The sequence below is a fragment of the Megascapheus bottae genome, chromosome 8 (genome assembly GCF_031878675.1).
Source record: "Megascapheus bottae isolate mThoBot1 chromosome 8, mThoBot2.hap1, whole genome shotgun sequence".
Taxonomy (NCBI): domain Eukaryota; kingdom Metazoa; phylum Chordata; class Mammalia; order Rodentia; family Geomyidae; genus Megascapheus; species Megascapheus bottae.
Genome location: NC_143516.1, coordinates 12,774,060 through 12,791,112, shown reverse-complemented (window position 1 = coordinate 12,791,112; position 17,053 = coordinate 12,774,060). Strand labels below are relative to the sequence as shown.

General features: G+C 35.6%; 1 protein-coding gene across 5 annotated transcripts in view; it reads left to right on the top strand.

Moving 5' to 3' along the window:
- Stxbp5 (syntaxin binding protein 5) overlaps positions 1-16,394 on the top strand; it is a 95,647-nt gene extending 79,253 nt beyond the window's left edge. For all 5 annotated transcript variants that reach the window (XM_090337990.1, XM_090337989.1, XM_090337993.1 and 2 more), the window contains 7 exons: positions 51-101; positions 2,651-2,890; positions 6,992-7,361; positions 7,740-7,905; positions 9,916-10,027; positions 13,388-13,608; positions 15,280-16,394. In XM_090337990.1, coding sequence (XP_090194116.1) covers positions 51-101; positions 2,651-2,890; positions 6,992-7,361; positions 7,740-7,905; positions 9,916-10,027; positions 13,388-13,608; positions 15,280-15,321 — 1,202 coding nt within the window. In that variant the 3' untranslated portion in view covers positions 15,322-16,394. The remainder of the gene's footprint in view (positions 1-50; positions 102-2,650; positions 2,891-6,991; positions 7,362-7,739; positions 7,906-9,915; positions 10,028-13,387; positions 13,609-15,279) is intronic.
- The last annotated feature ends 659 nt before the right edge of the window (positions 16,395-17,053 follow it).

Below are 17,053 nucleotides of genomic sequence, written 5' to 3'. Positions count from 1 at the left end.
TATGAATTAAATGTTTTTCTGATTTTATTAAAATGTATTTTATTTTTCAGCAAAGATGTCAAGGAAGTTAAGTTTGCCAACTGATCTAAAGCCTGATTTAGGTAAGTAAAACAGCTAACAAATATAGAAAGTAAAGGAACTGAGCTAGGTGAGGTGGCCCACACCCATAATCCAAGCAACTCAGGAGGCTGAGATCTGAGGACCTCTGTTCAAAGCCAGCCCAGCACTAAAGAACATGAGACTCCTATCTGCAGTTAATCACAAGGAAAGGGGAAGTGGAGTTGTGGCTCAAGGGGTAGGGCAGGAGCCTTGAGCTGAAAAACTCAGGGACAGTGTGCAGGCCCTAGGGTAGAGCAGAAGCCTTGAGCGGAAGAGCTCAGGGACAGTGCACAGGCCCAGAATTCAAGCCCTATGCCCCACAAAAAAAAAAAAGAAGAAGAAGAAGAGGAAGAAAGTAAATGAACTAACTCTTTATAACAGAAAAACTAGGAATTATAATGCAGATTATATAATTTAATGACATATAATGATATACATTATAGCAATGTAATAATAAACAGTAATTATAATTTTATAAAAGTTGAAGCAAATCAAAATAATACATTCAGCCCTTTCATCCTTTTTTATGTGAACATGATTGATATGAGATTCAAATTTGTGCAAATAGATTTTGATCAAAAACACTATGTCCATCCAACCACCTTAAACCTGTTTGGAAATCTATAACTTATAAACTTAATTTTGTACTAACAGAATATTTTTTAAACTAAATTACTAGTTTTCTCCATTGCAGCAAATTGCTCCTGGTAAAAGCCATCCTTACTGGCTTTGGAGTGAGAATGTGATAGGCACCATTTCTTCTTTCACAGCAGTTCTTCCATGCTACTTCTGGATTTTTGTTTGTTTGCTTTTGTTTTTGTTTTTGCTGCTGGGGTTTGAACTCAGGGTCTTTTACTTGCTAAGTACTCTACCATACCACAATACTTTTTTATACAAATAATTCATTAAATAAACAGTGAATATATTCACACATTCATTTGCTTTATATCCAGTATTAAAGTTTTGTACATATAGAGAAAAATGGTATTTCAGTAAAGCTAAAATAAAATTTCATGTAGCACATGGAAAGCAGTATTTCTTTTTAAATGCATTTTGGTTTAGATACTGATTTTGATTGAATAAGAAGTGTGAATAATTAAGGATGGTTTCACCCACCCCAGTCTTAAAAGAACTGGTTTTCTTGCATCCTCCTACCCATTACACTTTCCCCCTATTTATTTTATGGATTCTTTCACTAGGTTTTATTTCTGGGTATGTTTAGAGAAACTCAGATTGCTGTATTGAGATTCCACAATGAAGTGAACTAGTATGACATAAGGAAATAGAGCCAAAAAGTACATTGAAGCTATTTTGTGAGCATGATTAAGTAGACAAATGGAAGCCCAGAGAACTTTCTGAACCAAAGTAACAAATTTGTAACGGTGTCATATGAAATATAATTGGATTGTGCTAACTGTGAGAAACTAAAGATGTGTCGGTCTAGGTATATTTGCAATGAGACCCTGAACTCAGAGTGATCCAAGTCAATTGCTAATGGAAGAAAGGAAGCAACACTGAAATAAAATAGCCTATACAACTTGTCATCCCAGCACTCAGTAGATAAAATGGAAGAAAAGAATCAAATCTGAAATTGTCATTAACATAGGTGTTCGTTAATATCGTTACTTGTTAGTTAGTATTGACAAATTCATGAAAAGAACTCGGTGTTTTGGTTATGGATATGACTTGATCTTGCTTAGTATAGAAAGTAGAGGGAAAATGTCCCGTAAGCATTTGGAATGCAGTCCCTAAAGAAACAAGTCCAGGACTTGAGATAGGCTTGGGATTGGCCACAGAAAAGTAGCTGAAGAGAGATTTATTATTGTAATTTTTAAATCTCCACATTATAACAGTCAAAGCTGGGTAAAGGAAATATGCCTTGTATATTGAGATACCAGTTACACATGTTGATGAATTCCTTAGAGGGCCAGGAGTGTACTCTAGTGGTGGAATGCTACAAAGCCCTGGGTTCAATTTCTTGGTACCATATACACAGAAAAAGCTCAAGAACAGTGCCCAGACCCTGAGTTTAAGCCCAAGGACTGACCAAAAAAAAAAAAAATCCCTAGATAACTGTTTATATAGTTTAGCACTGAAGAAAACTGGAAGCTTGGACATTCTCATGGACAGATTGGGAAAAATAAGTCCATTGTTGCAGTACTTACACAAATGCATTTGGTAACAAACATGTAGACAATTGATTGGACCATTATTTTCCTAGTTTTACCTAATAAGAATAGAACATGATATCGGTGAAATTAGAGACACAAGAAAAGCAAGAAGCAGCCAGGATGCCAAAGGTCACACTCAAAGGTTCACTGGAAAACATCCTTTTCCATTCTAACTGTAGATTTATTTATTTGTATTTTATATTTAAGGTAAAGTCTGAGAGCATAAAAGTCTTTCTTTTCTGTTGACAAGAAATTAAAATCTGTCATAAATGTTCTGTTTTTCTTTTTACAGACTTAACTACTTGACAAAGTTTATACCAGAAAGTGTGATTTTTTTTTCTTTAACATGAGCAGTCTCACAACATTTTAAATCATTTCAGATGTAAAGGATAATTCCTTCAGCAGATCACGGAGCTCAAGTGTAACCAGCATTGACAAAGAATCCCGAGAAGCCATCTCTGCTCTTCATTTCTGTGAAACTTACACTCGAAAGGCAGATTCGTCTCCATGCCCATGTCTGTGGGTTGGAACTACGCTGGGAACAGTGCTGGTCATTGCCCTGAACCTTCCCCCAGGGGGAGAACAAAGACTTCTGCAGCCAGTGATTGTGTCTCCAAGTGGTATGTATGGTTGGTGTGCAGCTAGAGTTCCAGGTGTGACTTGCTAGGAGCGTAACTAGAAGCCTTTGCTTTTCATTATTGAGCTAAGAATTCTAAAATAAAAGCAAGGCAGTAAAATCTTACAGGGTGTGTATTTGTGTGTTGGTCCTGGTGCTTTAATACAGAGCCTGGACACTAGGGCTTTTCTGTGTGTGTGTGTGTGTGTGTGTGTGTGTGTGTGTGTGTGTTGGCCCTGGTGCTTTAACATGTAGCCTGGGCGTGTGTGTGTGTGTGTGTGTGTGTGTGTGTGTGTGTGTGTGTGTGTGTGTGGCGGGGGGGGGGGGGGGGTGGTCCTGGTGCTTTAATGCAAAGCCTGAACACTAGGGCTTTTCTTAGCCTTTCAAAACTTAAACTCTATCACTTCAGCCTGATCCAAACTCTAACTTATGGCTTTTTTAATGATTAATTGGAGATAAGAATCTCACTGATTTTTCTTCTCAGGATGGCTTGGAACTGCATTCCTCACATCTCAGCCTTCTGAATAGCTAGGGCTATAGATGTTAGCCACCAGTGCTAGCTAATCTTATGTTTTAAATAAAGAAATACTTGGAATATGATTTCAGAATATCATTTACACAGCCATTCAAGTTTTGCACTTCTTAAACCCTAGGCTCTAATGTAATATAAGAAAATAGGGGAAAATAGTATAGTAATATATCCTAATGGCTCAGATATTCTGCTTTATAACCAAAAAAAAGTATGCTATATATTTAGAGAAAAACTGAAATGTTTATTTCTAAAATTCTATACTTAGATGTAATATTTATTAAAAATTACCAAGTGTGAAATCTGAGAGTCTTTCAGGAAAAAGTGACTTATCGTTCATATTAAAAATAAGACAGAATTGTATCAAAAGTTATTGAGTTTATTAGGTATAGAAATAACTGAAATCTCTGGTTTCCATTACTGCTCGCTTGTGCTCATCCAAGTGAAAGTATCCATGGCTATAATGTACTTTTTTTCCATATATTTTTATTGTAATTAATAGATGATACATGATATTTGCCAGATAGATGGTGCATTAATTCCCATACATTGATACCCTCTCACATGTCTTGGTCCCCATTTCCCTCCCCTCCCCACCCCCACCCCTCATCTTGTTTTCCCCTGTTCCCTATCCAGTTTCAAATAACCAAATACAAATATATCCGATATATCAGGTAACAAAGTGAGATACTGTAACAATATGAGATAACCAAGGGACAGCAAAAGAGATGAGAGATAACATAGTACCTTAAAGACAACAATCATTCATTATATAGCTTATGTTTCTATATCCTAGAGATCCTTTCATTTAGCGTCATACTATATGGCCTTTTGTATCAAGGTTTTGCTCTATTGCAAATCTCTGCTAGGAGAGCCCAAGGTTTCTACTGATTATGACAAATGAGGGAAACCATTGAGCCTAAGTTCCTTCACTTAATATGATCTTTTCTAAGTCTTTCCATTTCCTAACAAATGGGGCAATGTCATTCTTTCTGACAGCAGCATAGGATTCCATTGTGTACAAATACCACATCTTGTTGATCCACTCATCAACTGAGGGACATCTAGGTTGGTTCCATATCTTTGTTATGGTAAATAGTGCTGCAATAAACATTGTTGTGCTGGTGAATTTAGTATGTCTTTGTTTCTGGATGATTGGGTAAATGCCAAGTAGTGGAATTGCTGGGTCATAGGGGAGCTCTATGTTTAGTCTTTTGAGGAACTGCCATACTGCTTTCCATAGTGGTTGAATGAGTTTGCTCTCCCATCAACAGTGTAGGACATTTCTATGATAGACTTTTACAATTCTTAAGTTTTATCATTTTAAAAGTACGTTGATTTATTCAATTAATAGTAGTATACTGCACATTTAGCTGTTATTTTGACAAAATAAGTTTATATAATGACATTCTTAATCTTATTCCTTATTCTAAGTAACCAATACATGTATAGGTATAGGGGAAAAAAAGAAAAACTTTGGAAAGGTGAAAATCAAAATATTAATACAAATTATCTCTGGTTTGTAGGATTTAGTAATTTTTGTTTTCTTCATTACTTTGTTTCTAAATTTTGTATAGCTGACATTGTTTTATGTAAAAATGTTTCCAATAAATGAAAGATGGATTTAATAAGATTTTACCTTTAATTATATAAAAAGTGAGCTGTTTTCCAACTTGCAGTAAAATTAACTGTAAAGTTACTTTGATTCAAAAAAATCTATATTTATCACAGCTAAATGGAACTTCATAAATTTCTTCCCAGTAGTGAAAGCTTTGAGGTTTAGTTTGTTTTTTCTTTCATGAGATGCCTATTGAAACATACATCATTGGCTCTCACATCACATTTTCTGTAGTGGAACTGTGAGAAGAGATGGAAATCTCAAGTAGATAGCTTTTTGCACTTAAGTACCTGGAACTGTCAGGTATTGTGATATGTATGTATAATTCCAGCTACTCAGGAAATGGAGATAGGAGAATTGAGGTTTAAATCAACTTTGGGTAAAAATAGCATAAGACTCTTATCTGGAAAAGAAAGCAGGACTTAGAGTCCAGATCAAGTCTTGCTTCTACCAAATTCAAGACCCCAGTACCTGGCAAAAATAAAGACATAATCTACTTTGTCACTCTTTTTTTTTTTTAAATTGATTGTGGGGCTTTAACTCTGGGCCTGGGCTTTTTTAGTTCAAGGCTAGTGCTCTATCACTTGAGCCACAGAGCCACATCCAGTCTTCTGATACTGAATTGGTAGATTAGAGTCTCACAGACTTACTGTGCCCATGCTGGCTTTCTTTGATTTGAGATCTTCAGATCTGAGCCTTCTGAGTAGCTAGTATTACCAGTGCCTGGCCTACGTTGTTTATTCCCACCCCCCTCTTTGGTTACCACTGGGAAACATTCTTAAAAATCTTGCCAACTGCAGGAAAACCATACATTGAAATGTCATTTGGGGCCATTTTTAGAAAATGGACATAATAGTAGGTCCATATGTGTACTGAAAAATTAACATGGATAATTCAGTTTGCCTCATCAAAATTTAAAGCTGAACTCTTAAGTAAACCAAATGAAAGAAAACTAGCTTTAAAATTTTAAGATTTACTATGACTCTATAGACATAATGTTTAATTTCATAAATTGATATGTTTCTATGACATACAAACCCTTAGCCTAATTTGGATTAAGTTCTAAAAACTAAGTCCCAGTGATTGTATATAGAGAATCCCTTCTTGAACTCGTTTGTTAAACTTGTCATTTGAAATATGATGTAAAAATCAATGTTAATAAATTCATTAATAAAAAAACTTTCAAAATTTTAAGATTTAAAATATCTTAAAATATAACTAGCTTTAAAATATTTTAAGATTAATACTTCTTAAAAAAGGATTAATACTACTTAAAACTATAATATTAAAATTACTCCATGTGTCTCATTTTCTACTTGCTAAATCTAGAGTCTTGTCATTACTAATGTTTAGTCAATAAATATATAGGATGTCCAGTCAAATTTTTGTTTCAAATAGCAGATACTTTTCAATATATTTTCTATACAGTGCTCAAAAGCAATGTATTTCAAACATACTTTTATTAAAAATAAATTTACCTGGAATTCAAATTTATATATTCTTTTATCTGGCAATCTTAAAGTAAAAAGAATTTCTTTAAAAAAATGATAATTATGAGAGGCGATATAGTTCTAGGTGACAGGATTTACTCAGATTGACCCTACTTAATTAAATTACTAATTGTCAGTCAGTGTTATTTATCTGCTACAGGTATGTAATGTTATCTTTGCACACTGTTACATTCTTGGCTTTTATTTTTTAATCTTGCCTATGATTGGTGTATAAATTCAGTTTAAAATGGAGAAGGGTTGTGATATAGGGTGACTCTGATCAAGAAACATTGTTCACAGACATGTTAAACCCCTTTTTACGTCTATTTGAAGATAATTTTAGAATTTAAAAAAAACTATGATTTATAAAAAATAAATGTTTTTAACTATAGAATCTAAACTTCTGATAAACATATTTACTCTGTGGATTAAAACATTTCAGTTATGTACTAAATTTCTATATTTTAGGTACTATATTGAGACTAAAAGGTGCAATCTTGAGGATGGCTTTTCTGGATGCCACAGGCTGCTTAATACCACCTGCCTATGAACCCTGGAAAGAGCATAATGTTCCTGAAGAAAAGGATGAGAAGGAGAAATTGAAAAAGCGGCGGCCTGTCTCGGTATCCCCCTCCTCTTCTCAGGAAATTAGTGAAAACCAGTATGCAGTGATATGTTCTGAAAAGCAGGCAAAAGTGATCTCACTGCCAACACAAAACTGTGCTTATAAGCAGAACATTACTGAGACCTCATTTGTACTCCGAGGAGATATTGTAACATTGAGCAACAGCATCTGCCTTGCATGTTTCTGTGCAAATGGTCATATTATGACTTTCAGGTAAGAATGAGATGTTCTTAAACACACATCACTTCTTCCACAGAATACACAGTATTTCCTCCTCGCCCACAACACTCCCTCAGATCACATACAACAGTTTCCTCCTTAGGTCATGCAGCATTTCCTCCTCAGCGAACACAAAAAAATTAAATCCAGTTTTAAAAATGGTCTTTGGTCGTAGCCTTCTACTCTGAAAATTCAGTTTCCTCCACCTAATAGTGAATGCTTGTACAAGGGATATAAATTATTTTCTCTTCCTTTCACTAAGGGCTGTCAGTCATCTAAATCACAAAATCCCAGCCATTTTTAACTTCCATATTAATTTATTTACAACTAAAACCTGTTTATCATTAACAATTTCTTAACATTTTTCTCAAGTTTGCCCAGTTTAAGGCCTTTGTTGGATGTATATTACTTACCCCTTACCAATATGCGGATAGCCAGAACGTTCTGCTTCACCAACAATGGACAAGCATTATATCTTGTTTCACCCACGGAAATCCAGAGACTTACATATAGTCAGGAGACATGTGAAAATCTTCAGGTAAATAAATAATTGTTTCTTCAAAGATGAAAGTCAAATGTGTAGATTTAATTAGAATTCCAGTGGGATTCATTTTGATGTTGTTTGTTGCTAAAATTGACCAACTGTTAGCCGGGCACTGATGTCTCACACTTAGAATCCTAGCTACTCACGAGGCAGAGATCTAGAGACTCCAGTTCAAATTTAGCCCAGGAAAAATGTTCTTAACATCCCATCTCAATAAAATGGCTGGGCATGGGAAGCCATGCCTGTCATTCCATCTGTATCAGGAAGCATAAGTATTACAGTTAGAGCAGCCTAGCAAAAAGTAAGACCTTATCTCAATAACTGGAGCAGAGTGGACTAGAGGCTCAGGTGGTTGAGCTTACCTAACAAGTTCAAGGCCCTGAATTCAAAGGCCATTAATGAAAAAAAAAAGTGTTTTTTTCTGACAATTTACTCTGAAAAGCAACAAAATTCAAGAGCCTTATTTTAAGAATCATAGTAAGGCTAGAGTAATCAAAGGAACATGGTATTGGCATCAAATGGACAGTTAAGTCAGTAGATCAGAATAGAGTATCCAGAAATAAATTATATGTATGTTTCTATGGACAACAGATTTTTGGAAAAGGCATTTCAACAGAGAAATACTGCCTTTTCAACAAATATCTCTGGAATTAATGGATGCTGAAGTGAAAAAAAAATGAGCTTCTATCTACACCTCATGCTATATACAAAAATATTCTCACAGGGGATCATAGTGGATCATACACTTAAAAAAACTATAAAACTTCTGGAAAGAAACAAAATCTCTTATTATTTTGGATATATAACAACTGTGATGTTAAAAGTATCACTTGTAAAAAGATAAATCAATAACTTCAACAAAATTATAAACATCTGCTGTTTGTAATCGCTTTTGAAAAGCCAGATATGATGATACATGCCTGTAATCCCAGCTCAGGACAGGGAATAGGAGGAAGAGGGTAGATTGACGCCAGCCAGGACAAAGGTCAACTGTCTCAAAAACAAGCTGGGTTATAGTAGGTGAATGCTGGAGGATTTTAACCCCAAGTTTGATCTAGGCAAAAATATGAGACTTAATTAGACACACACACACACACACACACACACACACACACACACACACACACACACACACACCATTGAACGCTAAAGGACAGGAGCATGGCTCAAGAAAAGGGAAGAGAAGTGGAATGGAGGAGAAGGAAGCTTGACAAACAAAGAGAAAAGAAAAAAGGGGAAGGAAGAAGAAAAGTAGAAAAGAGAAGGAAATGAAAAGAAGGGAGTTCATTAAACAACTAATAAGTAATGAAATATGAACAATAGTTTTAAGCGAAGTAAGTAAAACATTGTGTCCTATTACTCTGTGATAGGGTATGACTAACTCAAAAGTCTGGCAGTGTGGAAGGAGCTCTTACCAGCTTCCTGCTAGATTTCTGAAATTCCAGATATATATTTTCATAATTCTCTTCTTAGTAATGTTTATGAAGAAGGAAGCAAGTGTGTCTAAATAAGTGATTTTCTGACTCAGTTTAACTCTAAAACTGCATAATATCGTAACTACATTGAACTTCTTGGCCTGCTTAATATAAAATTTTTCTTCTTCCTGATGTAAGGACACATAATTAGTAACGTAATTATCAATTATTGATAAGTTATGTGAATACTTAGTGAAAAAAATTAAATCTTCATAGGCCTCATGTCACACACTTGTAATCCTAGTACTCAAGGAAGCAGAGACAAGAGAATGCAGCTCCAGGTTAGCCTGAACTCATAGTGAACACTGTCTCAAAAATACCAGCAACAAGAACATTGTCTTGTCTAAGTAGAAGTCTGCCTTTGCCTTCAATAAAAATACATTCATCCAGTGAAAGAAGAAAGCATCAAGTTCGTCCTAAATCTCAACATGTAATATTACAGGCTAACATGAAAGATTTTTAGAGTGGTTATTTTGTTATTTTAGTTTCCTGGAAGCTTTAACAACTACAGTTTCTTTTGATTTTAAAGGAAATGTTGGGTGAACTCTTCACTCCTGTGGAAACACCTGAAGCACCGAACAGAGGATTCTTTAAAGGCTTGTTCGGAGGTGGTGCCCAGTCTCTGGACAGAGAAGAATTATGTGAGTACATTTATTTAATTAAGATGATATATCTTTAAGAAAGAAATATTCCAGTGCTATAAACTTCTTACATGTATAAGTTTGGTTTCTTTTTCTTTTTTGTCACGGCAAGTAACATATCACACAATTTATAGTATACAAATACACTAATGTATAATATCACACATAAAATTATTCTGTCATTTTATTCCAAGTCAGAAAGAAAATATTTTTCTCAAGGAATGAGGAATAAATTACTTCAAGAAACTTAAAAAGAAGTAGTCACAACTTCAAATGAATTATTTATTTAGGTAGTATTTTCTTTATGCTACATATTATGTTATTTATTGATTGATTGATTGATTGATTTTTTTATTTTGTCCAGTCCTGGGGTTTGAACCCTGGGCCTGGTGACTGTCCTTGAGCTTTCTCAAGGCTAGGGCTCTACCACTTGAGCCACAGCACCACTTCTAGATTTTTTGTGTATGTGGTATCTATCAGGGAATCGAATGCAGAGCTTCATGCATGCTAGGTAAGCACTCTACCGCTAGGCCAAACTCCTGGCCCTTATTTTTATTTCTATGATTACTTTAATTGATAACTGTGTTAGATGTATGTTTCTTTGACAAAATTACCTGAGAACCATCTTAAAAGGAGGGAAGGTTTGTCTTGGTTCTTGTCTTCAGTCTGTGGTCAGTCTGTGACTCTGCTAGGTCTGTGGCAATGGGAGAACATGATGGAGCACAGCTATTCCTCATGGCATCCAGGAAGCTGAGGGGGTCTTCTGGGGAGGGAGTGGGAAGGTCCCGTTACCCGCTTCCAGAGCACACCACAAGGAACCCAGCTTCTTCCCTGTTCTAGGCCCTGAATCCTAAAAGTTCCACCAGTTTCCAACTGTGCCATCAGCTGAGACCAAACTGACAACACAGGACACCATAAATGATATTTAGAATCAAACTACAGCAATGACTTTAACTTCTAAAACATCTTCAGTATGTAATCCATCACACATAACCTCCAAAAATACTGGCAAGGATGTGGAGAAGTTAGAAGGCTACCTACTGTTAGCAATGAAAAATGGTGCATCCTCTTGAGAACTCTAATGATTCCTTGATGTTAAACAGTTACTTATGACTCAGCAAGCAGTTTCCCTCTTGGGAACAAAAATCCTCTGTTCACACAAAATCTCCAAATGTTCACTGATAACCTCATTCATAATAGGCCAAAAGTAGAAATTAACCAAATAACTATCACCTGATAAACTGTGACACTGTTCTCACCGAAAATGTAGCCACATAAGGCAACATGCATGATTTGCATGAAATGGTCAGAATGGGCAGATTTATAGAGAAAGAATTAATTAAGGGCTGGGAACATGGCCTAGTGGTAGAGTGCTTGCCTAGCATGCTCATGCCCTGGGTTCAATTCCTCAGTACCACATACACAGAAAAAGCTGAAGTGGTGCTGTGGCTCCAGTGGTAGAGCACTACCCTTGAGAAAGCTCAAGGACAGTTTCCAGGCCCTAAGCTCAAGCACCAGAATTGGCAATAAAAAGAATTAGTGATAAAGAAGCACTTGGAAGAAGAGGACTAGAAAATGACTGCTAAGGACCAGGAGCGTAGCCTAGTGGTAGAGTGCTCCCCTAGCATTCATGAAGTCCTGGGTTCAATTCCTTGGTACCACATACAGAAAAAGCTGGAAGAAGTGCTGTGGCTCAAATGGTAGAGCATTAACCTTTGAGCAAAAGGGTGGCCAAGGATAGAGTCCGGGCCTTGAGTTCAAGCCCCAGAACTGGCACAAAAAAAAAAAAAAAAAAAAAAAAAAAAAAAAAAAAAACCTGCTAACATGGCTTCTTTTGGAATTATGAAGTGCCCTGGAATTAGCCAGTGGCACTTCAGATTTGTGAGTTGTTTTTACCCTAAGGGACAATTTTATGGCATGTCAGTTATATTGTTTTATAAAAGAAACAAACATAAGCTTAAAGAGAAGGGGATGGATTGGAATAAATAAGCCTTTAATGACTTTTAAGACTTACAGTGTTATAGATGTTAGATATTCAGGACCTGAATTGTGAAGTGAAAGGAAACAATCCTAAGGTCTGTTTGAAGACCTGTTTGGTAAGTAAAAGATAAATGGAGACAGAAATACTGTATATCTACAGATGTGTGAGATTAATGTGGAGTACTTTTAGCTCTGAGGATAGTATGTTTATACAGCGAGAAGTTGGGAGTAGGCTCGATGTGTAGGTGCACACACCTATATTCCCAGCTCAGAAGGCTGAGGCCAGTCTTGGTGCCTGGTAAGAGACTTTTCTCAAAAGAGAAATAGATTAAAGCAAATCTGTATATTTAAATATAAATGTACATATTTGAAGTAAAATTAGTCCTCTAAGTTAATAATCTTTAGCTATATAAATTTTCATTTACATGTAGTTACTCATTTAAACAATTACCTGCTCATTTTGCAGTTCAAATACTCCTTCAAAGAAAAATTCTGCTATTTGAAGTACTATAGAGAAATATATTTAATGGACATTGTATTTTTCCTTCTTTTTTTTCTCTTTTTCTCTTTTTACCAGTCCTAGGGCTTGAACTCAGGGTCTGAGCACTGTCCTTGGGCTTTCTCATGGGTAATGCTCAACCAACTTGAGCCACAGCACCACTTCTGGCTTTTTCTATGTATGTGGTACAGAGGAATAGAGCCCAGATCTTTTGTGCATGCTAGGCAAGCACTGTACCACAAGGCCAAACTCCCAACCCAATATTGTATTTTTCTGTGCCTGAAAAGGTACCTGGAAATTATTAAAATCATCTTAATAAGAGTATGTTAATTATACTTATATTTTCAGTTATAATGTCAGTCAATGCAAAAATTATATTTTAATACTGTCATATACACATTTTTGTGTATGTGTGTGCGATTTTTGTTTCTTTTTTCTTTTTTCTTTTTATTTTGCCAGTCCTGGGGCCTGGACTCTGGGCCTGGATGTTGTCCCTGGGCTCTTTTTTTCTTTTTTTTTTTTCTTTTTTGCTCAAGGCTGACTCTGTACCACTTAAACCACAACACCACTTCAGTTTTTTCTTTGATTAATTGGAGCTAAGAGTCTCAGGGACTTTCCTGCCAGGACTGGCTTTGAACTGTGATCCTTGTATCTCAGCCTCCTGATTAGCTACAATCAGAGGCATGTGCCACTGGCACCTAGCTAGAAGGATTTTATGTAAATTTTCCACTTTTTCCTTTTTTTCTTTATTTTTTGTTTGTTTGTTTGTCTGACAATATTAGGATTTGAACTCCAGGCCTCATTTGTACTTCTTAGGCAGGTACTCTACCAAATGAACCCTCCCTTTTTGCTTTGCTCTTTTGTTGTTCACATCCTTTCAGTTGGAGAGTCATCATCTGGGAAAGCTTCAAGGAGCCTTGCACAGCACATCCCTGGTCCTGGTGGTATAGAAGGTGTGAAAGGAGCAGCATCTGGAGTTGTTGGAGAATTAGCAAGAGCGAGGCTAGCACTGGATGAAAGAGGGCAGAAACTTAGTGACTTGGAAGAAAGAACTGCAGCTATGCTATCAAGTGCAGATTCATTTTCTAAACATGCTCATGAGGTACGTCTGCCAGCAGATTTCTTAAAAGACCCTTGGAAAGGCAAACATTACAGTGAATGTATTTCTCTAGCTGTTGTATTTCTACACATCAACTTTCTTATGTCCTTGGTACAATTGCAGATTCCTTAGTTTTGCCACCAGAGGGAACCATTACAAGGACATCTCAGTAGTCCTTTGATCTTAGTAAAGTTTATGTATTTTTAAGAAATGTGCTCCCCCTCAGAATCTTTATAAACTAAACTAGCAGCTTTATAATCGTTTCTTACAGACTGCAATAAAAATACTAATTTTCCTTAATTCCTCAGAATCTTCCTCAAAATTTTAACCTAGAGAAGAAAATAATGTGTCTCTTTGATTTTTCCCCCTGGTAGATCAAAATATATTACAGTAGTAAACATTCCAATTGAAATAAAAATCTACTAAGTCCATGTTTCATGTTTTAAACTAATTCATATGGAGGGTTAGAAAATGCTTTTTGCATGAGCTCAGAAAGAGATGCCATAAAGTAGGGATCCCTAAATGACCTACTGACAGACATAATGCTCTTTAAAAATGGAACTTTTCAAAGCTTTTGTGTAAAATGCACATTTTTTAATTTTGGCACACATCTCCACTCCTTTGTGCTTTGCACTGGCTTACTTCCCATATTAGTTCCTAATCTGATCATTGGGGCTATTTTGAATCTGTTGTCTGAATCAGGCATATGAAGGTTATTTGTACACTGGAGAATCTAATTATGGTAGTAGTCTCCTTTAAATTGTTCAAACAGAAGTCATCTCTTTACTCAACAATGGCAAAAATTACAATACATGAAAGAGAGAACTTGATCTAGGAAATAAAGCCATGGCTGCAGAGATCCTTCTTGAATACTTGTACAGTGCCCACAGGCATCTCAGTTATAAGCTAAGGAAGGAATTTTGTGTTCCTAACCCTTTACTTTGCTGTGTGAGATCCCTAAGGTATATAGTACTTCAGTTACTTTTTTTTTTTTTTTGCTAGTCCTCGGGCTGGAACTCAGGATCTGGGCACTATCCTTGGGCTTTCTCAAGGCTAGAGCTCTACCACTTGAGCCACAGCACCACTTCTGGCATTTTCTGAGTATGTGGTACTGAGGAATCGAACCCAGGGCTTCGTGCATACTAGGCAAGCATTCTTCCACCAGGCTACACTCTCTCGCCCCAGTACTTCAGTTAATTTTTCAATCTATCTACATGCTTACGTAACAAAAGCTTTTCCCTTCTGTCAAATATTTCAGAGTCTAATGAAAACAGGACATTGAGACAATCACAGTCATAGTGATAGGTAATGGAATCAGTCTTCAAATGTGAAATTCCTCAGTTTACTTCAAATTAGAGACCTGAAAATTACCTTATTTGTAGAATAATATATTAGTTACCAAATTATCACAATTATCACCAAATTTTCAAGAAGAAAATCTGTCATGTATTATGTCACCTCTAAAATAGAATTTGACTTGACTAACATAGTGACTAGTTATTTTTTTCATAAAACTACTTACTACTTTCACTAAATTGATTTGAAGTAACCAATGTGGCAATTCTACAGAAAGTTTCAGAGTGATAGAGTGTTTTGGAAAAATATTAAAGCTAGTTATAGATACTGTTGTTCTAGCATTTTCAAAACATATTTTTCTTTTTTTTTCTTCTTTAGATGATGTTGAAATACAAAGATAAGAAGTGGTACCAATTCTGACCATCAAAATCCATTAAATCCAACTTATCCAGAAGGAAAGATCATTTTCCTTTCTATTTCATTGATTTACATAGGAAAGTTAACATTAATGGGGTGTTCATCACTGAAAACTGTTCTTTCCTAGCACAATCATGCACTGTTTTACCTCAGTCACGTGGCTTTGCCTGGGGAGTGTTCACACACTCTCAAACTGGAGCACATTGTGTGTGCCGGCCATGAGCTGACAGATGAAGACACAAAGAGAGATGTTGAGGAGGCATGCAGGGACTATTTCTTGGATCATTCCTGTATTAAACTTTCATATGCCAAAAGATTTTGTGCCGTTGTATCTGCCATCAGTGTTTGACCTGTTTCAGGGGAGAGGCAATAAGTCAGAAGTCCTAAGCTGAAATGGTTAAATTTGTGTCACTGGATTGGATTATAACAGCTGTCTTGGACTCTCCTTTCCTTAAACTGACTGGGCATCAGTATCATTCGTGAAAAAGAAACTTTGTTACCATATCTTTAGATTAAGCTGAATGGTGGGCTTTAAATAATCAAAACATACACATAGTTGATTTGTGTATGGGCTACTCTTGGATTCTTGTTATTAAATACTTGTGTTTCGTTTATATTTTGTCAAAAACAAAACAAAGTGATATGTCACTTTTCATTAAAAAGAAAAGTGTGGAGCATGACAGACGGAACTGCTTATCATTCTGGAAGTTTCCGTGTAGTGACCATGCAGTGTGGGAAGTGGGAAAACCTCCATTGTGGTGAGGAGACTACTTCGAAGTCCTTTGTCCCTTTTCTCATTCATTCAGCTAAAGGTGAATTTGGCCAAAACAGTTATTGGTTAAATTTGTAGATGAGTTGAAATTGGCTGTTTTTAATTTTGCTTGGATTTTTATAAAATGTTTAACCAAATGTATCTTTGCATTATTTAATTAAAATTGCTAAAACAACACTGTTTCATTATTTCAGTAAAATGCTGAGCTCCCTTTTGAAAATACCCTGTATTTGCTGATAGTTCTGATTCACTCAGGTGATGAGCAAATTAAATCTCACTGCACATGTGGTGTAGGAAATTACAAGTGTCTGTTGTCAATCATTCTATGTCTAATCTGATGACCTACAAAATATTTTCTGTGGAAATATACTATAAATATGTACATACCCTTGCAAGACTTGAATAAGCAGAAGGAAAGGAAAATATGTACACTTTGGTAACTAAATTATTCCTGTAATGGATTATAATGCTAATTGTCTACAACAGTGGATAGGGCATGATTGATTACTAGAAAGAAACCACTCGTGGATCTAGAAGTAAGCAATCTCTTCATGTGGGCTAATCTGATATTTGTTGTTAAAACCACAAAGAAAAAGTAAAGCATTAAGATCAGTGTTAATGACATTAGTCTCCTATGAAAAATTGCTTAAAACTATTAAAAGGTAATCAGAGGACAATTGATAGCTAACAAGGTTGCTTTTCTATTTCACGTGATTGTTAAAGGTATGTGTAAGACATTTTAACTTTTTCACATAATCTGTTATGCATCTTTTTCGCTTTACTCTTTTCATTAAAGCATTTGTTTACATTTTATAATATGCACTATTGGATATAAAAGTTTACATATAAGTTTATTTTAGGTATCATTGAGTAGGAAGCAAATATATGTGATAGACATAATTGATTCAGCCAAAAGAAATATTTTAAAGATGCAAACATTTTCAAAAGTTTTTGAATTTATAG